General features: G+C 35.3%; 1 protein-coding gene across 2 annotated transcripts in view; it reads left to right on the top strand.

Annotated features, from left to right (window-relative positions):
* The window catches only part of tecpr1a (tectonin beta-propeller repeat containing 1a), a 56,938-nt gene that overhangs the window by 429 nt on the left and 31,610 nt on the right, over window positions 1-24,899 (top strand). The window contains exons 2-10 of one of the 2 annotated variants that reach the window (XM_056468866.1): window positions 3,865-4,097; window positions 9,421-9,603; window positions 9,691-9,813; window positions 11,622-11,744; window positions 14,915-15,089; window positions 15,221-15,321; window positions 20,285-20,386; window positions 20,782-20,930; window positions 24,261-24,811. In XM_056468866.1, the coding sequence (XP_056324841.1) occupies window positions 3,873-4,097; window positions 9,421-9,603; window positions 9,691-9,813; window positions 11,622-11,744; window positions 14,915-15,089; window positions 15,221-15,321; window positions 20,285-20,386; window positions 20,782-20,930; window positions 24,261-24,811 (1,732 nt within the window). In that variant the 5' untranslated portion in view covers window positions 3,865-3,872. Of the gene's footprint in view, window positions 1-3,861; window positions 4,098-9,420; window positions 9,604-9,690; window positions 9,814-11,621; window positions 11,745-14,914; window positions 15,090-15,220; window positions 15,322-20,284; window positions 20,387-20,781; window positions 20,931-24,260; window positions 24,812-24,899 lie in introns of both variants that reach the window. The other variant, XM_056468865.1, reaches the window with a different exon arrangement.

Below are 24,899 nucleotides of genomic sequence, written 5' to 3'. Positions count from 1 at the left end.
GTTTGCTTTATTTTTACAGTAACGTTATCTCTGCCAATTTGTTACTTTTGTTTTCAGATCATCATCAGAATACTATGTATAAAATACCATAGTTTTTTGTATCATACTATAGTAAGGTACTCGTGAGTAGCTAAAGCTACTATAGTTGCTGTGGTAATACAACAGTTAACTTACTATAAACGAACTAGACAATACTGTATTTAGTTCTCTACAACTATGAATATATTATACTGCATACACTACAGATTGCTGTAACAAAAAAACGTTGCAGCAGTATTTATTACAGTTTTTCAATTTTAGTATAGCAAATACTAGCAAAGTGTTGTAAACACTATATACTGTATAAATCATTATATATATACTGTTGTGCTATACACACTCACTGAACACTTTATTAGGTACACTTTACTAGTACCGGCTTGGACCCCCTTTTGTTTTCAGAATTGACTTAATCCTTCGTGGCATAGATTCAACAAGGTGATGGAAATATTCCTCAGAGATTTTGGTCCATATTGACATGATAGCATCATGCAGTTGCTGCAGATTTTTCAGCTGCACATCAATAATGTGAATCTCTCGTTCAACATCCCAAAGGTGCTCTATTGGATTGATATGGTGACTGTGGAGGCCATTTGAGTTCAGTGAATTCATTGTCATGTTCAAGAAACCAGTCTGAGATGATTCACGCTTCATGACATGGCTTGTTTTCCTGCTAAAAGTAGCCATCAGTAGTAGGCATGTGCCGGTATCACATTTTCATGCTGCGATTAATTGATTGAGCTTTTATCACGGTATACGGTATTATCACGATATTGTAATTTTACTAGAGAAACAGGTAAAAACACAAAAAACTTCAGTTTCGTCAACTTAGTAACTTTAAGAACTTTTTAATTAACTAAAAGTACTTCAAACATTTAAATACAAATAAATATAAATAAAACAATACACAATATAAAAGTAAACTTGAGCAATTATATCAAAGTGAATGTGCAAAGGGAAACCGTCTTCGATCAGCAATCGTGGAATGAACTGCCAACTATTCCAGCATGTTTTATGCAGCAGATGCCTTTCCAGCCACAACCCAATATTGGAAATCACCCATACACACTCATTCACACACACTCATACACTACAGTCAATTTAGCTTATTCAATACACTATTCACTTAGCCTATATTCAATAATAAACATAACAAAAACTGCCTGCTAATGCATGGGTAAATCTTCAAAGGGAACAGTGTTACATTATAACCTTTCACCTCATCCTGCTTGCTGTTTCACTATCTAAACATTGAAAACATAATATAAGTCAAATTTGTTTCATTTTGATATTTGATTTACCCTGTCTCTTTTGCAGAATATGAGTTTTAATAACCAATAATGGCCATTATAACAGTATAACGTACATTAAATTTAAACGATAAAGGTAAGCAATCAGTCAATGTGCAGAATCAGTGTATGTGGTTACATAAATTCAATTCAATTCAAAAGACAAAAGAATTGTTAGATAGAGACAACAAGATTAATTCAATATCACGTTTAACAACTATAGTGAGATGAGATTACCCAGCAGATGAACTGTCTGACATGCACTAAACTCTCACCTGGGGTTTATGCTCACCCGCTGAACTAGTGGCTGCAGCTCTGGGCAGAGAGTGTGTGGTCACGTGATTTGCGTTTTAGCCGTGTACTAGAATGAACAGAGAACTTTTCAGAATCGCTAAATGAAACGCCGGTGTATTTCCCGCGATTTCTCTGCGCCTCCCTTGCGTTTCTTCTCTCTGACTCTCGACTATTTTGACAAATACACACAGACGACGCACGCTCACACGAGTCCAAAATAGGAGTTTGTGATTGGGCCAGCCCAATGTCAATACCGAAATGAGCCAATGGGGTGCAGAGTGTCACATGGGCCGGCCCGGTCTGTCTGTCCGGGAAAAAAAGCATCTACTTTCAGAGAGTCACAGATCACAGCAGCGTCAATCAATAACGCAGAAAAAAACGATAGGCTGCTAAGCCTTTTATGGGCCGATCAAATCATAAGACGATGATCAGCTCGGCCCAAAAAGTACGTCGGCCCACCGGAAAAGTGCCCGGTCTGCCAGATGACAAGTACGCCCCTGCGTGTGAGGATTTTAGTGCGGTGGCAGCGGCGGCGCGCACACAAGGCTTCTACATGTGGGGATTGTTTACATCAGAGTGCGCATCAGTTCTGCGCAGCATATACGCAGTGTTTCTTCAAGCGGTTGATGGAAAATAAGCTAAGGCGCGTTCTAAGAATATAAATTCGGATCTATTATTTTTCACGGTATTTTGAAGTGCCCGCGATAACAATATCGTGCATATTCATTACCGTGATTTATCGCATTACCGAATACCGGCACAAGCCTAATCAGTAGATGGTTACACTGTGGTCATAAAGGGATGGACATGGTCAGCAATAATACTCAGGAAGGCTTTGGCGTTGAAGCGATGCTCAATTGGTAGTAATGGGTCAAATGTTTTGCCGAGAAAATATCCCCCACACCATTACACCACCAACAACAACCTTGACCTGTTATTACGAGGCAGAATGGATCCATGCTTTCATGTTGTTGATGCCAAATTCTGACCCGACCATTCAAATGTTGCAGCAGAAATCGAGACTAGTCAAAACAGGCAACATTTTGCCAATCTTCTATTGTCCAGTTTTGGTGAGCCTGTGCGAATTGTAGCCTCAGTTTTCTGTTCTTATAGCTGACAGGAGTGGCACCTGGTGTGGTCTTCTGCTGCTGTAGTCCATCTGTTTCAAGGTTGGACGTGTTGTGCATTCAGTAATGCTCTTCGGAATCCTTCAGTTGTGACGAGGGGTTATTTGAGTTACTGTTGCCTTTCTATCAGCTGGAACCAGTCTGGCCATTCTCCTCTGACCTCTGGCATCAACAAGAGATTTGCACTCAAAGAACTTCAGACCATTCTTTGTAAACCCTAGAGATGGTTGTGCGTGAAAATCCCAGTAGATCAGCAGTTTCTGAAATACTCAGACCAGCCTGTCTGGCACCAACAACCAAGCCACGTTCAAAGTCAATTAAATCACTTTTCTTCCCCATTCTGATGCTCTGATTGAACTGCAGCAGATCGTCTTGACCATGTCTACATGCCTAAATGAGTTCCTGCCATGTGATTGGCTGATTAGAAATTTGCATTTAGAAGTAGCCTGTAAATGTATATACACTGGTACTACTATGAATTGGTTTTTTTATATGGGGTGATTTGTTAATGTTTGTAAACAATTAGACTATAATTTCGGTACAGGTGAATTGGGTATGCTAAAATTGACCGTAGTGTGTGTGTGTGAATGAGCGTGTATGGGTGTTTCCCAGTGATTGGTTGCAGCTGGAAGGGCATCCGCTGCATAAAACATATGCTGGATAAGGTGGCAGTTCATTCCGCTGTGGGGACCCCAGATTAACAAAGGGATTAATGAATGAATGAAAATGATTAACGTGGTGCCACCACAGTAGAGTATTTTAAATTTGGTCTGTGCATTACTGCAATTCATAGAGTTTGTATCGCTTGCATCTTGGTTTAAAAGCTTAAAAGGCAGCAAATAAAGCTCTTCAACAGGTCTCCTCCTGTGTATCAGCAGTGTTTTGGCAGCTTGAGGAGCAGTAATGAGAATCAGGTGATTGTAGAGCTGCTGTCAAAGCAGAGAAGAGAGTAGGCAGCAATGTCTGTTTCATACACTGTTTCATTTAAGAGCAATTAACTTTACGCCGCCTTGTTTCTTTTCTAAATGTGTTTTGTAGCTGGATACTGATGCAGAGATGTTTGTTTATCTTCAGATACTGTATCTCTCTCTCTCTTGTGTGTGTGTGTTCAGTAGGGGGCATCATGCCGAGCTCCCTCCTGTGGGCTGTTGATGTGTACGGGAGGGTTTACAGTCTTTCGACAGCGGGACAGCAGTGGGAACATTGTCGCGAGGCCCATTTGGAGTTCAAGCGCATCACAGCTGTGCAGCAGTGTTGCTGGAGCATCGCCTGTGATCACAACATCTACCTGAACGTCCATGCCAGTGATGTGCCCATCCGCTACCAAGAGGACACATATGAAAACCAGGTGCGCTTATTAATAATGTCCAAACTGATACATGGATCAGTGATGCTATATTGTTGTTGTCCTTTCTAAAAATTAGGGTTGTCGCGATACCATTAATAAATCTTACGATACTATAACTGCTGAAGTATTACTGTAGTATTGGAATACTGTAATGCATAACTTAAATTATAAAGGAAATTTTTAGAAATACCATATCCTATAATAGGCTTACTTGAATTTAGTTCATTACTCCCTTAAGGCCAAAAAGTATGATATACACCTGACTTCACTTAAAATGTATTCATTCTTAATAGACAACTGACCAACAAAAAATACATTAAAATAAAGATACAAATGATACCAAATGAAATTTTTTTCCAACAAAATTAGTCTAGGGGCGGCACAGTAGGTAGTGCTGTCGCTTCACAGCAAGAAGGTCGCTGGTTCGAGCCTCGGCTGGGTCAGTTGGCGTTTCTGTGTGGAGTTTGCATGTTTTCCCTGCGTTCGTGTCTATATGAAGTGGTCAAAAAATGTTTCAGTGATTCCTGTTGCTATTTTTGGGTTTTTTATCAAAACTGTTTATCAGATAACAATCCAAAGTAGTTCAACATTTCACTTTGTGAGTCGTTCTTTTAAAGAGATTGTCACGGTTGTTGTTGCTATTCAATATTAACAGGAACAGAAATGAACTGATTCAGATGTGCTTTCGGACTGAAGCGTTAGAAAACGTGCAAAATAGGCTACCATAAAAGGCATTATACACATTATACATTATACACAGTTTTGCAACTTTAAAGGGCTCCACAGACTATTAAAATAAAAGGGTCTATTGTGGCACAAATGTTTGAGCATTTCAGTGACTTTTCCACATGCAAGATTATCTATTGTAGATAAACTGTTAATGACGATACTACCGTTTACAAACCACAGTGGCACTGGCAGTATTTTGGAGCCATAGTATCGCTTTACTACCGGTAAACCGTGCAACCCTACTAAAAACTAATAAATGCATTTCAATGATTTTAATGTGTATTATTTCGAAATGCACTGCTTATTATCTTGAATATTGAAAAATCTACCAAACGGTAGATTGGGACCAATATGTAGAAGTAAATTTTAAATGAAGTCTGATAAATTATAATGAAAAAAGGCTTCTCATATGCTGTACAGGTCAGAAATATTTTTGAAATAAGTTTTTTTAACAGTTGTGCACTGTTTAAAATCACTACCCTTTTATTATGTTAGGGATGAAAACATCAACTAAATTTAACTGCTGTAAAAATGTAAAAAAAATGCATAAATCTGTTTTTGCCCCATTGACTTTCATTATAACCACATTTTTAGTATTGAAAATAAGTAATTTTGTGTGTTCTTTTTACCAAATCAGTGACATCATTTGTGAATTTGCCAATTAAAGAGTTAAAATCTTGTAATTTTCTTAAAACTTTTGTAGTTTTGATCAGGACTGAGGTTCAGATTTATGCAAAAACTAAATTAAATAAAATATTTATCTGATGCATTTTTACAGCAGTTAAATTTAGTGGATGTTTTCATCCCTAACATAACTAAAGGGTAATAAATTTGCCCGAAGTGTATCGTTGAATTTTTTTTCTTTTTTAATTTCAAAGCATTTTCTCCAAAAAAATATGTCACCAAAAGTCATTGAAATGATGATCATTGAGCTGAAACACAGAAAAAGTTATGGCCAAATTAAGACTCAAAATGAAAACATCCCCAACAACACATAAGGGTTAAAAAAACACACACACGCTTATTAAAGCTGCATTTATTTGATTTTATTACATTTGATTTATTTGAAAGGGGTCATAAATTACCTCAGTTTTTTATTTTTATTTTGTACTGTTCTTTGAGGTCTACTAATCTTATCAAGATTTTACATAAAATAAAATCTCAATGTAGTAGTAATTTGACCATTTTTGTGCTGTTTTTAATCTCTCCTCAAAACACACTATTTGAATGGGTGTGGCAGACTGTAGACTCAAAATGAAATGCCCACTGCTGTGATTGGCTTACAGTTTGCATATTATCTTCCCTATTACATCACAGAGTGGAACATTCAATTTTCTGTCTTTTTTTTTTAGATTGCCTTCAATATAAACTGTTTATAGAGTACAGTTTCCTATTCCAACATATTTTGGAGTAGGAATGCATGATATATTGGCTGATAAATGGTATTTTTAATGTTTCGTTATCGGTTCGATGTCAAAAATAGGCCGATATCATTAAGCCGATAGATTACGTAATTTTACAGAACTGCCTGCCTCACGCATGTGTGGGTCGAACTTGTTCAGACTTGTTCAGTGCACTTTAACGGAGATTTCCTCACATTGTTTATTCCTTCAAAGTTCTTTGAACGTGTTCAAAAGAATCAAAAGCGGCAAATGGGACAAATTTTATGTCACATTTTCTAAAGTAATACTATCTGTATTTAGCTTTTTGCTTGTACAGTGGCTCTGAACGGTCAAAATATCTCTCAAAACGCTTTTTCGGACATTACATATTTGTACATATATTACAATAATACATGGGATGCAATAATATACAATACAATTATACAATGATATTACATTTACATTTAGTCATTTAGCAAACGCTTTTATCCAAAGCGACTTACAAATGAGGACAAGGAAGCAATTTACACAACTATAAGAGCAGCAGTGAACAAGTGCTATAGACAAGTTTTAGGTGTGTAAAGTCTAAGAAGCAAAGCATTAGTAAAGTTTTTTTTTGTTGTTTTTTTGAGAGAGAGAGTACAGTTAGTGGTTGTTAGTCGTTTCTTGAAGACAGCGAGTGACTCTGCCGTTCTGATGAGATCAGGCAGATTGAATGCGAGAGTTCGGGAAAGTGATTTCTTCCTTCTTAGGGATGGAACAATGAGGCGACGTTCATTCACAGAACGCAAGTTTCTGGAGGGCACATAAATCTGCAGAAGTGAGAGCAGATACGAAGGAGCAAAGCCAGAGGTCGCTTTGTAAGCAAACATCAGAGCTTTCAATTTGATGCGAACAGCAACTGGCAGCCAGTGCAAACGGGTGAGTAGCGGAGTGACATGTGCTCTTTTGGATTCATCAAAGACCACTCGTGCTGCTGCGTTCTGAAGCAGCTGAAGAGGTTTGATAGAATTAGCTGGAAGCCCGGCTAGTAGAGAGTTGCAATAGTCCAGTTTGGAGAGAACAAGAGCTTGAACAATGAGTTGAGCTGTATGTTCAGATAGAAAGGGACGAACCTTTCTGATGTTATAGAGTGCGAATCTGCAAGATCAAGCAGTTCTAGAAATGTGGTCAGAGAAGTTTAGTTGGTCATCAATCGTTACTCCAAGGCTTTTTACCATTTTGGATGCAGTAATGGTTGCCCCATCCATCTGGATTGAAAAGTTATGGTGTAGAGTCGGGTTGGCAGAAACTTCAAGCATTTCCATTTTCGCGAGGTTAAGCTGAAGATGATGATCTTTCATCCAGTGTGAAATGTCTGACAGGCAGGCTGAAATATTACTGTAACATGTTTTATCAAAGAACATTTGAGCTGGTTTTAGTTCTTAGTTCCTCCCTTTTCATTTATTTTAAATATATTTATTTTATTTGTTTGTTAATTAAATCCCATTTTGTTTTTTAACCTGTTATTTTTATACAACAGTCAAGTTGCATGTTAGTTTGCTATGCGAAAAAAATTGTTAAAATAGATAATAATTTATTTTTGGCATGCTGATTTATGTGAAATCGTGAATATATCTATAAAATCCACTTGCAATTTTCGCTTTTTTTTGCTTTGAGTAGGCTATTCAGTTCATAAGATCACATCAAACTTTTATGAAGTTTTTAAAATAAAATCAGTTGTTCACTGTATAAAAATATAACATTTTGAAATATTTATATTTATTGGCTAATATATCAGTTATCGGCCTCCAAATCTTAAGAGTTATCGGTTATCGATATCAGCCAAAAAATCCATATTGGTGCATCCCTAGTTTTGAGCTCTGAAACTTTGGGAATGCTTTTATAGTACTGTGACTTGTTTTATGTCAAAAGATCAGGGAAATTTTGGTTTCTCAGTTCAAGGCTCCTTTCAAATACAGTAAAAATTGTAATATTGTGTAAAATATTATCACATGTGTAATACATAGTATTTGCTTTCCATTGTAATTTTTTTTTTTATTGAAGTGATAAAAGTCTTTTTAATGCCAGCCTTTGGTACTATCACATGGTCTTGTACAAATCAAGCTTATATTCTGATTTGGTGCTTGAGAAACATTTATGATGATTATTACTGACATCAGTTATGCTGCTTTTTCATCATTTTGATTGAAACAGAATGCAGATACTTTCAACATTATACATTTTGTAATTTCCCTCAAGCATACACTGGCACAAGTGGTTTCCATAATACTGGTTCATGTAATACATGAAAACTAAACAATAAATACAAAACAAAGAAACTTAATACCAACCAAAACATACAAACAAACCTTAGAAACTTCAAACACAATATACAAATATAAAGCAAAATACCTCATTGGCTGCATGCTATATGAAAAAATTGTCTTGATTACTCCTTAAATCTCTTGCTCAAGTCCTTTGCAGTTAATACATCCATTGATGCCCACATGCAAACAGTTTGTGTTTGCCGCTTGCTTGCTTTCAAGAAAACCTTACGAGATTTCTAAATAAAAGTCCCAAACCAAATAACAAAAATAAATTCACAAATAATAATTGTAATTTATTTTCTTAACAACCAAAATAATCTCAGGAAACGTAAACAACTTGTATACATGATATACAACATAACAACAAACAGTTACACATTTTTAGTGCCACTTCTGAACAATTTAAGGTATCATTTCATGATTAAAGTTATTAATACTTCTATTACATTGAAAATATAAATCAAAATAATAATAAACGTTGGTAACACTTTATTTTGATGGCCCATTTGAGTATAAGTTGACTGTCTGCTTAATGTCTGTTGATACTGCTCTTTCAACAGACATTTAACTGACTATAAGAAACTTTGCAAGTACATGTCAACTTACACTAACCCTAACCCACAGTCTACTTATAATCTAATGAGAATTAGTTGGCATGTACATGCAATGTAACTTAAATACAACAAACGGACCATTAAAATAAAGTGTGACCAAAACATTATTTGTGTACTCGCTATTCAAGGTGTAATAAAATATAATGGTTACACCATATGACATTTTTACAGTCATTAAATGAAGACAAATGCAGCTCGAAAGTACTTTGCACTTCTGTTTTATGATAAACACTACTGTTTATCAAGTATTAGTGACATATTAGCCATTAATGTGCCTGTTCCTTAAAAGAGGTGGAACCCAGTCGATGGCTTCTCAGACCGGTTGTTGCCCAGTGACCGATGGCAGTGGAGTGATGTCACCGGGCTGAAGCACCAGCCTCTGGGCGACTTTCAGCTGCCCTCTGAGAACTGGGAGTGGGAAGGGGACTGGTATGTGGATGAAAACTTTGGAGGAGAACCCACAGAGAAAGGGGTCAGTACTAATGTCTCAAAAACAAACAAAAATAAAGAGCTTTCTCTTGCTTTAGGGTGTAAAAACAAATCTTCTGTGTGTTTTCAGGGATGGACATATGCCATTGATTTTCCAGCTAACTACACAAAAGATAAAAAGTGGAACTCTTGTGTGCGTCGCCGCAGATGGTTACGATACAGAAGGTACAAGGCACAGGACACTTGGGTCAAGGTGTGTATCAATGCTTTAAGCAAAAATGTTGTTTGGTTTTTTGTTAACTATAACAATCCTAAAGCACGTATCAAAGTAACAGTAATTTCAGCAGTCAAATATTTGTTTTAATGACAAAAATATATATAAAGTATTTAAAGTGGAATGTATTATTTAACTTTGAAATAAAAATTGGATTTATTCAAATGATCATTTTAATATTACATATTTTTTATAAAAAATTATAGTTTTACAGTTAATTTATAAAACAGTAATTACAGTTTATAAATAAATAACTTAATTCCCACAGATGTCCTGCAGAAAATCTGAATTATGTTTGCATTTGTAACTGGTCATTATTTTAACTTTGACAGTAGGATTAGACATCATGTAGTGTCATACATGTGAAAACTTACTGAGAATTATTTCTGCAAATTATTTGACAGACTTTTATTATTTGTCTTTGTAGTAGTTTTTCTGGTGATTAAGACCCCGTTCACACTAATACTTTTTCGTTTTAAAACACATAAGTTTTGCATATGTGTATATACAGTATATGTGTTTGCTTATGTGTATATAGTATAAGTTATGCCGTCCACACTACCCCAGAGTTTTCGAGCCCTGAAAACTGAGCGTTTTGAAAACACTGAAGAGGCCGTTTTATTTTAAAACGCTGCTGCTCTGTATTAGTGTGGATGGAGGGAAAACAGAGACATCAGAAAATGGACGTGTGGCTGCAGACATTCGCCTAACTGATTAAGGCTTTTTCCTCAATATTAAGTAGCCTACACAAGGTTCAGTCTTGCATCCTTTTCTTGTAAGTTCAGACATCGCAAGTTTGATATGGAAAACTAAATCTTCAGGGAACAGTGTACTTTATAACGTCATTCACATCACCCTGGCTACGTTTTTTCACTTACTTAACAATAAAAGGAACTGCCTATTTTTGTTTTGATATTAGCAACTTAACAGACATCAAAAATGTTGAGGCGTAGTGCAGCTATATATTTACATAATCGTCTCTTGCACTGTTTGCATATTTAGAACAAAACGGAGCCTATAATATGACTGCCTCCTTTCATCTTCAGTGAAAAATACAAAACATACCCTCTCTTTTGCTGAATATCATTTTTTAAATAAATCAATAATGGCCATTATGAAAGTATAACATAATATAAGTTTGTACAATATTGGAAATAAAAGCAAGCAATCAGTCAGATGTGCAGAATCAGTGTCCGCGGTTACATAAATTAATATATTAACTTATCTTTGCGCTCAGCCAAAACACGTTACCTGAGAACAATAGATTCAAAAGACCAAAGTCAGGGAATATGTCGTTGGATAGAGACAACAAGATGAATTAAATAACACTTTTAACAAATATAGTGAGATTAGATCCATTGGTAGATTCTTGATGAACCGTCCAACGTGCATTGCTCTCACCTGGGGTTCTGTGCTCAAGGCATCCGCTGACTGCTTCAGACGCGCACATATGCTGCAGCGCATACCAGAGTGTGTGTTGTCACGTGATGTGTATTTTCAGCAGTATAGTGTGGACGAAGATCTGTTCAGAAACGCTAGGGGAAACGCTAGTGTTCACGTGGATCGTTTTCATTCTGAAACATCGTTTTAAAACTAAAACATATTAGTGTAAAACGGAGCCTATGAGATGACACAAAACATTTTCACTTTATTGTACATATTGCTGTCAAAAACTAAAACACGTGCCACCTATAATACAGAGTGGTGTTGTATATTTTATTTTGACTAGTTATCCATGACGCTCATGAAAACATTGTGTCTTTTGATTTTCATATGTGTGTGAGCAGATCCCCTCAGATCAGACTGGGAGTCTTCCTGACCCGTTTAATGACATCACTTGTGGTGGTTGGGAGATCACTGAGGAGCCCAGAGGATGTTTGGCACTGTGGGCTGTTTCTTTGCAGGGCAAGGTCAGGACTCAATCCATTCTAAGCTTACACACAGTGGCCAACAACACACCATGACACTCTGATATATTAAAAGGCACCTATGATGCAAAATCACCTTTTGGACAGAACTGTTTATACGTATAGTGTGTCCATGGTCATATTGGAGGGATAAAAACACAGTAAGTCTCTTTTATTTTTAATTTTCTGACGTTAACTTTGGATCCAAATCCCAGAGATTTTGAGGCCCACCACACCGTGATGTACTGTAGGAGTGCGGTTTTCCCCACCCACTGAATTGATTGATAGAAGCGTGTTAACATTTTTTTAAAGTAATGCATAAAAACATGTCCACAAAACAGGATTTGCAAAGAAATTGATTAAAAGATCTGTTCCAACTCTCTGTGATCAGCTGCACCTCAGGAATAAGTTTTACATGCTTAAAATGTTTTTGAAGCTGGTGAAGTTGAAAAGGCTGAGGGGGAGGGTGATGTACGAAAAAGAGCATTCGTGGGAGGGTCGGAGGGTGAGGGTTGGTGGGGGTGTTGTTGTAGGCGAAGAGATTAAGGAGAAGTTTGGTCATGGTGTTGTTGATAGTAAAGAGCTGGTGGGGGTTAGTGTTTGTAAAGGTGTTACAAAGAATTTCTTGAGTTATGTTGTATTAAAGTTAGGTTCTATGTTAAGTCAATGGGATTTTTCCAAATCAAATAGGGCCTGTGTATTCTTTACAAATATTAATAAGAATATTACATATTCTATTCTAAAACATAAAATCACTTACAAAAGCTAACACATATTCTAATGTCATATATAAATTATATAAATAAATGAATAATGAGGCTGTTTATTAAGAAATGAAATTTAATATTTATTATTTAATATGAAATGGAAAAAATGATGATGATGATGATGATGATGATTATTATTATTATTATTTATAAGTAGGATATATATATATATATATATATATATATATATATATATATATATATATATATATATATATATATATATATATATATATATATATATATATATATATATATATATATATATATATATATATATATATATATACTTTTTTGTTTTTTTTTTGAAAAGTCTACTTTGACAATTTGACACATGCAAACCACTGCAGAAGTGTTGTAACCAACAGGCCCATGTCATATACAGATACACATACTTAATAAATAACCTACTATAAATTAAAAGCATTAATGTATACTACGTTTTTTTGTTTTCACAAGCTTTGAAGACGCAACATAAATTATGTTTTTAAATAATAGGTCACCTATAGTTTTCGTCATGAGCCACGGCTGTGTTCAAAATGACATCAATGTTTTTAAAGCGCACTATAAAGGGAGCGCAATTGTAAAGATGAAGATCGCTAAAACTGAACTGTGAAAATACTTTGAAAGCAAATTACACCTAAGAGAGATGGCTTTAAAGCTTTGTTTAATAATTCCAAGTTTAAATGTTAAAATGTTCTTAATGAATAGGTAGGGATGAGTACCCTTAAGGTTTTAAAGGTATTACTACTTTTATTGATACCACTTATCGGTTTGGTACTTTAACGGTTCTCTTATCTGTACTTTTTGTAGTGTTTGTTTTTTTACGAAAAAACTAATTGAACAGAATTAACAACACTTTAGTTTATTATTACGTTTTTATTGTAAAAATAAAACAAAGCCAATAATTGTAAAACAAAAAAATCATTTTTTCCTGTAAAAGAATGTAGTGAAAAATTTACATGTTTGCCTTTTTTGGCAAAAGTCGGATCTTTCTTGGTTTATTGTGCTCCCAGCAGCTGAAAATACCCTCTTTGAGTTGCAAAATGCAGTTAAATGAGATAATGTTTATCATTGTTCTCTAACACATTCACATATATGTGTTAACGGTGTTTTGGGAGTTAACTGTGTATTTAATACCGTTTTGGAGCATCTTGCAATGTTTTTTATTAATTTCTTAATAAGCATAGTTTATTATTAGGCTATTCATAGGCTATATTTGCAAATACAGCTGATGCAAAAGTATTTTTAATGTTTAAGATTTATTTAGGCTAATTCAGAAAAATATTATATTTTTCTTGTAACCGAACGTGTGTGTTTTATTTAACTATTAAAATTAGACTAATTTAGGTTATTGACTGCTGGCATAACGATGTGGATGATATAACGTTACCATTAGTAACTTGGCAGTCAAAAACTTTTCATTTATCTTTCTACACTTTTGAAAGATACTTTCACTTATACGTTTCCACTTATACAAGAAAACAAATTGTTGCATTGTTGCAAGGGGCATTGTCGCTGACCACTTGGGAAATACAACTTGTTTGTTTCACTCCGCAAGCTTACAAGCTGTGTGTGCGCACAAGTCTGTGTCACAAGCTATGTGTGTGCGCTTAGCGCAAGCCTCCACTGAGTGCGCGCACAGTCGAAAACTGTGAAGGCTTTTATACATGACGCGCTCGTGGGAAACGCAAGCATTTCTCATGTGAGGTTGCCAACTGTGCTGATTAGAAAAGGTTGGTCAGTTAAATGATGTAAATGTAAGTAAAGTTTATTCAGCAATTCTCCAGTACCGATAGCAGAACCGTTAATGTCAGAGCTTATCGATACTTCGGTCTTTTATAATGTAGCACCGATACCGATAAAGTACAGAGTTTCGTAACCCATCCCTATGAATAGGGCATAGGGGAGATAACGGGGAATAGAATGCAGCCAGGAACTATGCTTCTAACTACAGCTCCAGAGGTGTAGTTGCAAGCATACATGTTTGCTATGCAGTTTGAGATATGCCAAATCAACAAACTATGTTTGTAACAACGCAACTTGTGACCTCAGTTGGCTAAAGATGGTTTTCAAAAACGTACCCCTGGTCGGTGTCTTCGATCATCAAACCAGAGATTATTATGCACCTCTAAGTCCAGGCTGAAATGCAGGAGTGACTGTGCTGTCCTACATTGTGGAAAGCTCTGCCCCTCTGTATTTGATCTGTATCGACTCTGTTTGTTTTTAAATCTAGGTTGAAATCTTCAGTGAGAATTGTTAGTTTTAGCTATAATTTTATATCTTTCTCTTTGTGATTTGTATTGTGCAGCAAGTTGGTCAACCTTTGGTTGTGTTGAATAGTGCTATTAAAATAAAATTGACATTGATATTATATATATATTTTTCCCTCTTGTTTTTGAGCAGGTGTGGTTCCGCAGTGGCATCAACCACCATAATCCTGAGGGCTCTGTTTGGAAGGACGTGTCCGTACCAGGAGAGGTCGTGCAGATCAGCTGTGGGCCGGGTGACCTGGTGTGGGCCGTCCTGTGGGAAGGTCATCTGCTAGTCAGAGAGGGGATTGGCAGAGACTGTCTCAACGGTGAATGTAGTTCTGCAGTACATTTACACTGAGTTGTGATTTTTGTTTTTTTATTTATATTGATATAAGCTTTTATTTTGTAGAAGTATTTATGTCCCCGTCTGTATCTAATACCAGTGATGTAATCACAGGGTCATCGTGGGTAACAGTGGAGTCACCAAACACTGCAGTGGGTGTTGTGCATGTAGCTGTTGGTGTGAACGTAGTGTGGGCTGTCACTAAAGATCATAAAGTAAGTCATCTTTTTATTCAATGTGATATGAACTTGCAACACTTTCATCAGCTTTGCACATTTGCATTAGACACTTTCTTACAATGACTCAACATCTGATAAAAATAAATCAATAAATAAAAAAACTGCATCTGTGACAAACCACCTGTAGAAACACTCTTCTCTCTATAAAAAAACTCTACCCCCTCCTAACTCTATCACTTAATTCTCTGAGCACAAACTGTTCCTTTGTGTAATTAGTATTTTTTGGCTACATTTATATTGCATGGTTCAAGTGACCCAATATTGCACAGATCGGATATGGCCCATGTACGTGTAAGTATGAAAAAGTCACATGGAGTCTGATTTACTCAAATCAGATTCAGGCCTTGTTCATATGTGGAAATTGATCCGTGTCCAGATTTTCAAATGCCAATGCGAGTCATGCATCATTAAAAACTCTAGTGAAGGATGTCAACTCTGGTGCTTTCATTTCAGAACAGACTTTAGCAAACCTTAAATTTAAAACTTAAACTTTAAAATCAAACCTAAAAAAAGGTTTTATCCTGCCGCATAAACTATATATAAAACTATTGCATACATAACGTGCATAAAACACCAGTGATAGGGAAAGATACTTTTGAAAGTAATGCATAACAATATTGAGTTACTCCTTTAAAAAAGTAACTAGTTGCGTTACTTCGTTCACACTGCTGCCAAATGTGGCCCGAATCAGATTTTTTTGCCCACATGTGACTCAAAACCACATGGTTGTGCCCAACCTGCGTGGAATCTGATCTTTTCACTTCAGATTTGTGCCACTTTTATATGTAGTATTAATTCAGACACAGATCTGATGTTTTGAAATGCGACTGCAGTGTGAACGGTTATGTAGGATTTCATGTGACTTTCCGACATACGGCATCATTCTGTGCTGCAAACATCATCTACTCCTCAGCAGCATAGTAGAATGGCACACAGGGCAATTACATTAACACAGAAAGTGAGTTGTTCATTTAAAAAAAACAAAATTCAAGGCAAAACTGGTGCTTGTTAACCAATTTGGGGTACATTGTTGGGTCGCAAGTTCCGTCGTTACAATTATAGGTAGTTGATTTGGCTTTTTTCCAAATCCATCGTTCCAACGAATATTTGCAAACTGCGTCGCAAACTTGTATGCTTGCAACTATACCTCTAAAGCTGTAGTTATAAACATAGTTCCTGGCAGTGTTCTATTCCCAGTTATCCCCCCTATGCCCTATTCATTTAGAACATTTTAATATTTAAACTTGGAATTATAAAAAAAAAAGCTTTAAAGTCATCACTCTTAGGTGGAACCTATTATTTAAAAGCAGAATTTATGTTGCGTCCTAAAAGCTTGTGAAATCAAAATATATAACATAAGTTAATACTTTTGATTTATAGTAGGTTCTTTATTAAGTATGTGTATCTGTATATGACATGGCCCTCTTGGTTAGAACATTTCTGCAGTGGTTTGCATGTGTCAAATTGTAAAAGTAGAGTTTAAAAAAAAAAAAAATAAATAAACAATATCCTACTTAATAATCATCATCATCATCATTATTATTATTGTTAAAGTAGGATTTTTTTCATTTCCTAATAAATAATAAATATCAAATTTCATTTCTTAATAAATAGCCTCATAATTTATTTATTTATTTATATGATTTATATATGACATTAGAATATGAGTTAGCTTTTGTAAGTGATTTTATGTTTTAGAATAGAATATATAATGTTTTCAATAATATTTGTAAAGGAAACACCACCCCATTTAGAGCATCATTATGGGCGTTTTACGTTATAACTAACAATTCAAACGATGGATCTGTGACAAAGAAACAACAGGTTTTGGGAAACACTCATCACAATATCTTTATATTCCCAAACAATGCATCATATTATGATAGTTTAGCTACGAGTTATGTCGTTGTTTGGGAAACGCATCCCTGGTTAACGATTGGGGCACGGGTTGATCACGAAGCTGAAGAGTGTTGGGCAGTGTTTCGGATAGGGGATCCATGCGCAAAGGAGGAGGCACTTTAATTTTAAGGATGGACTTTCTATCCGAGAGAAAAAAGGGCAGGTGCACCCAAATCCCCCTTTTGCACGTGCCTGTTGTTTATAATGAAGTAAAATGAAAATGCTCTGTAAACAGAGATAAACCAACTTCGCCTTCACAGTTCAGCCTGCGGCTGCTCATTAGCCCTTGATGAGTTCACTGCACTGGTGGTCAGAAAGACTCGCACCGCAGTTGTCATAAATCACAAATGATCCGTGTTGTCAATCACAAAAGACATATTTTAGGTTTCAAATGGCGAAATACACATTAGTAGTAGCAGAACAACCCTTTACAGTTCATGAAATACACCACGGTTGTCTATGAAAAGGGCAATAATTATATTAGGCATCATCTGACAACGTGCTTTGTACAGTATACACATTGTGTGCATAATTAGACATTTTATGCTGTTTGTAATTGTACTTTAGCGCATGCAGGTGAGTTTAGGACCATGATCTGTTCACAATGCAAATCTGAAATTGGTCACATTTATAACAACAATGTGAACAGCTATGCAAAAATCCGATTTGAGCTCTAAGTCTTGCAGTGTGAACGTAGTCTCTGTTACTCTTTACAGTAAGTAATGCATTACGTTACTTTTGTGTTACTTTTTGTTACCTGGCTGAGGCTTGATCAATTTCAGAACCTTTTTTCTTTCCTTCTTCTTTAAATAGTGGAGTTCTGCAATTAACAACACACTGTATAACCTTCATTTACCTTTAAAAAACAAAAAAATATATACTTTAGGATAATATTACCACACAGAGCTCTACATGTCGTATATACAGATTATTGAAAGTTTAAAGCAATTTGTTTGCTACTTTTTTATTATTTGTTTTTAGTAAAATCACTGTCCATTGAAACAATCCTCTTTTCCTTTTCTTCCATGCGTTCAAAATAATGAACACATTCTCTCTTTGACTGCGTGATTCATTGTGACTACTTTAATTTTAATTCAGCAATTTATTTTTTAAAAGCTAATTATTTAAATAAAAAAAGTAACTCGCATTACATTTTCAATAAAGTAACTCAAATATTATTGCTTATTTTTTTAAAGTAATTACTTTACTCGTTACTTAGAAAAGTAATATTATTACGTAACTCGTGTTACTTGTAATGCGTTACCTCCAACATTGAACATGACATTAAAATCCCTACTGCTTTAAAAAGCATTAATTAAAAGAATATGGCCAAATTATAACTTTTTTTGTCATATAGAAAAACTACTTGTCAAAAAGGAAATTAAAAAATTAAACCTTGAGAACAGATTAAATAATGGAGAAAAGAGCACTCTTTTATTGTCAGTTGTCAGTCAGTGCCCTTTCTTTTTTTCTGTGTCCTTGCACCTTTTGGTGTGTGCAGTGTAAATGCAAACATCGGATACTTTTAAAAGATGATTATGTAAGCGGGTCATCAAAAAAATTGTATGCAGTCACAAAATCGTCCTAAAAGTTGACTATAAGGATCTGCAGCGTAAATGCAGCCTTTGTGTGTATTGCCTCTTCTTACTGAATCACTGAATGCCTCCTCAATTGTAAGTCGCTTTGGACAATAGCGTCTGCTGTATGTAAATGTGATGTAATGTAAAATCTCACTTGCACATCCAGTGAGATCCAAAGTCTGAGACCACTAATAAAACTGCTATTCGTTTTCAGTTTAGCTTTTTATTATAATTTTTTATTGTAGGTTATCTTATCATTCATGGTAAATGATCTATGCTGGACATGGTGGAAAACCTACATGAAATTACAATTACTGCATATAATCTTATAGACTTTACATACACTACCATTTAAAAGTTATTCTTTTGAAAAGAAATCAGTGCTGTTGGAAAGCAATATATAAAGCTGAAACGAGAATGTTAAGCTGCACAACAGTTTTCAACATTGATGATGATAATAATGTTTTATAATAATTATAAATGTTTCCTGAGCACTGAAGCAGCATATTAGAAAGATTTCTGAAGGATTACATGACAAAAGAATAAAATCTGTGCTGCTGAAAAATCAGGTTCACTTAATTTAAATGACATTTTAAAGTATGTAAATGGAAAGAGAGATAGGAATGTATGTAAATGTTTGGCTGTTTATTAATTATTTTAATGAAGAATACACCATGTTTATAATAAATAATAAATTATTAATAAATAATGTAATAATTATTATTTATTTTACTGTAAAAAGGGCTATTTTAAATGGTAATATTTCATAAAAATGCTCTTTTGATCAAATAAGTGCAGCTTTAGTGAACATAAGACTTTAAAACTATTCAAAACAAACTTTTGAGAAGTATTTACTGTTGAAGATAGAATTATTAGCCCCCCTGTTTATTTTTTCCCCTAATTTCTTTTTAACAGAGTGAAGATTTTTGTCAACACATTTCTGAACATAATAGTTTTAATAACTCATTTCTAATAACTGATTTATTTTATCTTTTCCATGATGACAGTAAATAATATTTGATTAGATATTTTTCGAGACACTTCTATACAGCTTAAAATGACATTTAAAGGCTTAACTAAGTTAATTAGGTTAACTAGGCAGGTTATCGTAATTAGGAAGGTTATTGTATAATGATGGTTTGTTCTGTAGACTATCGAAAAAAAAATTAGCTCAAAGGGGCTAATAATTTTTTACCTTGAAATGATTTTTAAAAAAAGTGAAAAACTGCTTTTATTCTAGCCGAAAAAAACAAATAAGACTTTCTCCAGAAGAAAAAATATTATCAGACACACTGTGAAAATTTCCTTGCTCTCTTAAACATCATTTAAGAAATATTTAAAAAAGAAAAAAATTCAAAGGGGGGGCTAATAATTCTGACTTCAACTGCACATGTTTGTTTGGTTTATTTTGGCATTATAACTTACATTTTTTCCCTATATCATCTCCTTATTTCTCGTAGGTCTGGTTTAGGAGGGGTGTAAATTCCCATAATCCTTGTGGCTCAAGTTGGATTGGTATGGTTGGAGAAATGGTCATGATCAACGTGGGTCTCAATGACCAGGTCAGAGATTAGTAATGTTCCCTCTGTGGTCTGTCCTTAATGCCTGTCTTTAGTGATGTTTTCCATTAATTAGGCATACATTTGCAGTTCACATGTGAGATTGAAATACTGTTGGCTTCTAAAATGTTTTTAAGGCTTAACTCAGAAAAATTCATTTGAATTGGTTGATTTATTGATTAAATAAAGACTTTATATTAAAATGTAGCTCAATCTTTTCCTCCCCTGAGACAAACGTCATACACAAATGTACAAAAATGACTGTGATAAAATGACATATTCATGCTTTTATACAGCATTTAGTTACTGTTTTTAGAGAGAATCCTAGGTGATTAAAAAGTGCTGAAATAATTTTACTGAGATATGTAAAGATCATCATGCGGTGTTTCTGTGCTCAGGTGTGGGGTATTGGTTTTGAAGACCGGGCCGTGTATTTCCGTCAGGGTGTGACTGCCAGCGAGCTCAGTGGGAAGGCCTGGAAGGTTGTGTCTTTGCCCAGAGATAATGACCGTTCCCATTCTAGTGCCAGCGCCAGCAGCCTGCAGAGGTTAGAGAGCTTCAGCATGTGCAGAATGTGCAAAATGTGTTGCGTTTAAAAGAATTCACCACCAGGTGGTGAAATTCATTCAAGGAAAAACATTTTAAATTTATGACACTGTGCAGTTTGCATTTAACATCCTTTATTTCTCAGATGAACACTTAACAGATTTCTGGAGAAATGACTCGGACTGTTTTATTTTGGGATTTTTTTGACTGACTTGTTTAAAACATATATGATGCAGCTGCATTCGGTTTCACAAAGGCAGTATATTGCATTGCATGCTTGTTTAAAGTATATCTTTTTATTATATGTTGTTATTTTTCATTAAATGAAAAATGTGAATGTATAACACTATGTGACAGAAAAAACATTTACATATTTTCAATAATTAACAGGTATGCTTTAAAAAAAAACAATTTTAAATGTATTTAAAAAAATACTTTAGCTGTAAATGTTTTTTTTTTTTTTAAATGTCAGTGTATTGACATAATATTGTTAATTATCAAAGTAAATAAATTATATTCAAAGTTATCTACATATACATATACACATACACAGTTAAGGGAAAATGATCACCCTTTCTGTGAAATTTTAATTCTTTTTAAAATACTTCCCAAGTGCTGTTTAACAGAGTGATTTTTTTTTTTTTTTACGTAACAATTTTAATATCTAATAACTAATTTAATAACTAAATTCTTTTGTCTTTGTCATGATGACAGTACACAATATTTTACTACTACGTTTTCAATATACTAGTATTCATCATAAAGTTTATTTATTTATTTATTTCTATAGCGCTTTTACAATGTAGATTGTGTCAAAGCAGCCAAACATAGAAGTTGTGTCCGTCCAGTTTTCAGATTTGAAGTTTAGTTTAGTTCAGTTTACTGTGGTTTAATTTTCACTGCTGAAAGTGAAAACACTGGAGAGCAAATCCATCGATGCGCAGCTCCACAAGTCCCAAACCAAGCCAGTGGCAACAGTGGTGTTTAAATTGTAAAGTGCAATTTAAGGCCTTAACGGTAACACTTTACAATAAGGTTTATTAGTTAATGCATTTACTAACATGAACTAATCATGAACAACACTTGTACAGGATTTATTAATCATAATTGAACATTTACTAATGCTTTATTAACATCCAAGTCCATGCTTGTTAACATTAGTTGATGCGCCGTGAGTTAACATGAACTAACAATGAACAACCGTATTTTCATTACTAATGTTAACTAAAATAAATAAATACTGTAGTAAATGTATTGTTCATTGTTTGCTCATGTTAGTAAATGCATTAATTAACATTAATTAATGAACCTTAATGTAAAGTGTGACCGCCTTAACTAGGTTAATTAGGTTAACTAGGCAAGTTCGCTTAATTGAGCATGTAATTGGACAACAGTGGTTTGTTCTGTTTTATCAGGATTCTCTAAAATGTTAAAGAGGCTAAAAAGTATATATAAACAAAACTAAAAGAAATGAGACTCTCTGGAAGAAAAAATATTATTGGAAGTACTGTAAAAATGTTCTTGCTCTGTTAAACATCAATTTGAAATATGACAGGAAGGCTAATACTTTAGGCTTAAACCGTACAGTATGTACTGTACAATTAAATGACAATAGTTCTTATTATTCTTAGTGACAATGAGTTCTTATTAGATGTTTTAGAATTTATTTTTCAAAATGTGTCTTTTTATTATCATTTGGGGTCATTTATTTTTTATCAATATACAGTTAGGTCCATAAATATTTGGACGACACAATTCTAACATTTTTGTCTCTATACACCAACATAATGGATTTGTGCTTTAACTTTAATTTGAGGGTATTTACATCCAAATCAGGTGAACAGTGTAGGAATTACAACAGTTTGCATATGTGTCTCCCACTTGTTAAGGGTCCAAAAATAATTGGTCAATTGGCTTCTAAGCTGTCCCATGGCCAGGTGTGTGCTATTACCTCATTATCCTAATTACAATGAGCAGATAAAAGTTCATTTCATTTCAAAAGTTCATTTCAAGTGTGCTATTTGCATTTGGAATCTGTTACTGTCAACTCTCAAGATGAGATCCAAAGAGCTGTCACTATCAGTCAAGCAAGCCATCGTTAGGCTGAAAAACAAAAACAAAACCCATCAGAGAGATAGCAAAAACATTACATTGAAATGGCCAAAACAACTGCCTGGAACATTCTTAAAAAGAAAGAACCCACCAGTGAGCTCAGCAACACCAAAAGACCTGAAAAACAACAGAAACAACTGTGGTGGACGACCAAAGAATTCTTTCCCTGGTGAAGAGAACACTCTGCACAACAGTTGGACAGATCAAGAACACTCTCCAGGAGGTAGGTATATGTGTGTCAAAGTCAACAATCAAGATAAGACTACACCAGAGTGAATACAGAGGGTTCATCACAAAATGTAAACCGTTGGTGAGCCTCAAAACAGAAAGGCCAGATTAGAGTCCTAAAAAAGCCTTAACAGTGCTGGAACAACATTCTATGGACAGATGAGACCAGGATCAACTTGTACCAGAGTGATGGGAAGAGAAGAATATAAAGAAAGGAACTGCTCATGATCCTAAGCAGTGAAGCGTGGTGGTAGTAGTGACAGCTCTCAATGGAACTGGTTCTCTTGTATTTATTGATGATGTGACTGCTGACAAAAGCAGCAGGATGAATTCTGAAGTGTTTCAGGCAATATTTTCTGCTCATATTAAGCCAAAATGCTTCAGAACTCATTGGACGGTGCTTTACAGTGCAGATGGAGAATGACCCAAAGCATACTGCAAAAGCAACCAAAGAGGTTTTGAAGGGAATGAAGTGGAATGTTATGCAATGGCCAAGTCAATCATCTGACCTGAATCCGATTGAGCTTGCATTTCACTTGCTGAAGACAAAACTGAGGGGAAAATGCCCCAAGAACAAGCAGGAACTGAAGACAGTTGCTGTAGAGGCCTGGCAGAGCACCACCAGGAATAAAACCCAGTGTCTGGAGATGTCTATGCATTCCAGACTTAAGGCTTTATTTGACTGCAAAGGATTTGCAACCAAGTATTAAAAAGCGAAAGTTTGATTTCTGATTATTTTTCTGTTCAATTACTTTTGGATCCTTAACAAGTGGGAGGCACATATGCAAATTGTTGTAATTCCTACAGCGTTCATCTGTTTGTTTCATTTCAAATCGATTGTGTTGGCGTATAGAGCCAAAAATGTTAGAATTGTGTCAATGTCCAAGTAGTTATGGGCCTAACTATAAATAGTGTAGGTTTTCTTTATCACAAATACAGCTGTGATTCTGAACAAACTGTACTTCACATGTTTTCTCTCTACACCTGCCAGTGCCGGTTGTTTCTTTGGCGGCGAGGTACGTCTGCAGTCCCAAGCATCAATGTTGAGTGATGCAGATGCTGAGACTGACACTGCTACAGGAGGAGCTGTCCCAACACCTGAGATGGGAGACGCCCCTAAACCACGTATACCCAAAGTGACCAGCGACAGCTTCATCTCAGAGCTTGTGTCTGATCGTGAGGGTCAAATTAGTCGGCGTGACGTCCCTCCAGCTGGCCCATCTATTCCTGAAGAAGAGCAGCCAGAAAAAGAGGTGGACGACAGGGTTTCTCCAGCTCAGATTCTGTCTCCTAGTCAATCAGGTGGAGTGGATCCTCAGTGGAGCAATGTGGACCTTGAGGAAGCCCAGACTCATCTCGCATCAGGAGCTGGAGGAGACGCTGCTGAAACCTGCAGCCTGTCTTCTGTAGCCACCTATAATTTGACCATAGAGGAGCCTTATGGGGCAGATGAGCATCCAAAGTGGGCCTGGATCAGCGGTGGAGGATGTTTAGTTGAATGTCACTCACAGCTCAGCTGGTTCAACTCAACTACGTCTACAGGTGAACTGAGTCTTTTTTTATATGCATGTATAATATATTTTCCGAAATGCACTGCAAAGTGTGCACACATTTGTATTTGTGCTGATAG

The sequence above is a fragment of the Danio aesculapii genome, chromosome 12 (genome assembly GCF_903798145.1).
Source record: "Danio aesculapii chromosome 12, fDanAes4.1, whole genome shotgun sequence".
In the NCBI taxonomy this organism is placed as follows: Eukaryota; Metazoa; Chordata; class Actinopteri; order Cypriniformes; family Danionidae; genus Danio; species Danio aesculapii.
Note: the sequence above shows the minus strand (reverse complement) of the source record. Positions and strands in the feature narration are given on the sequence as shown.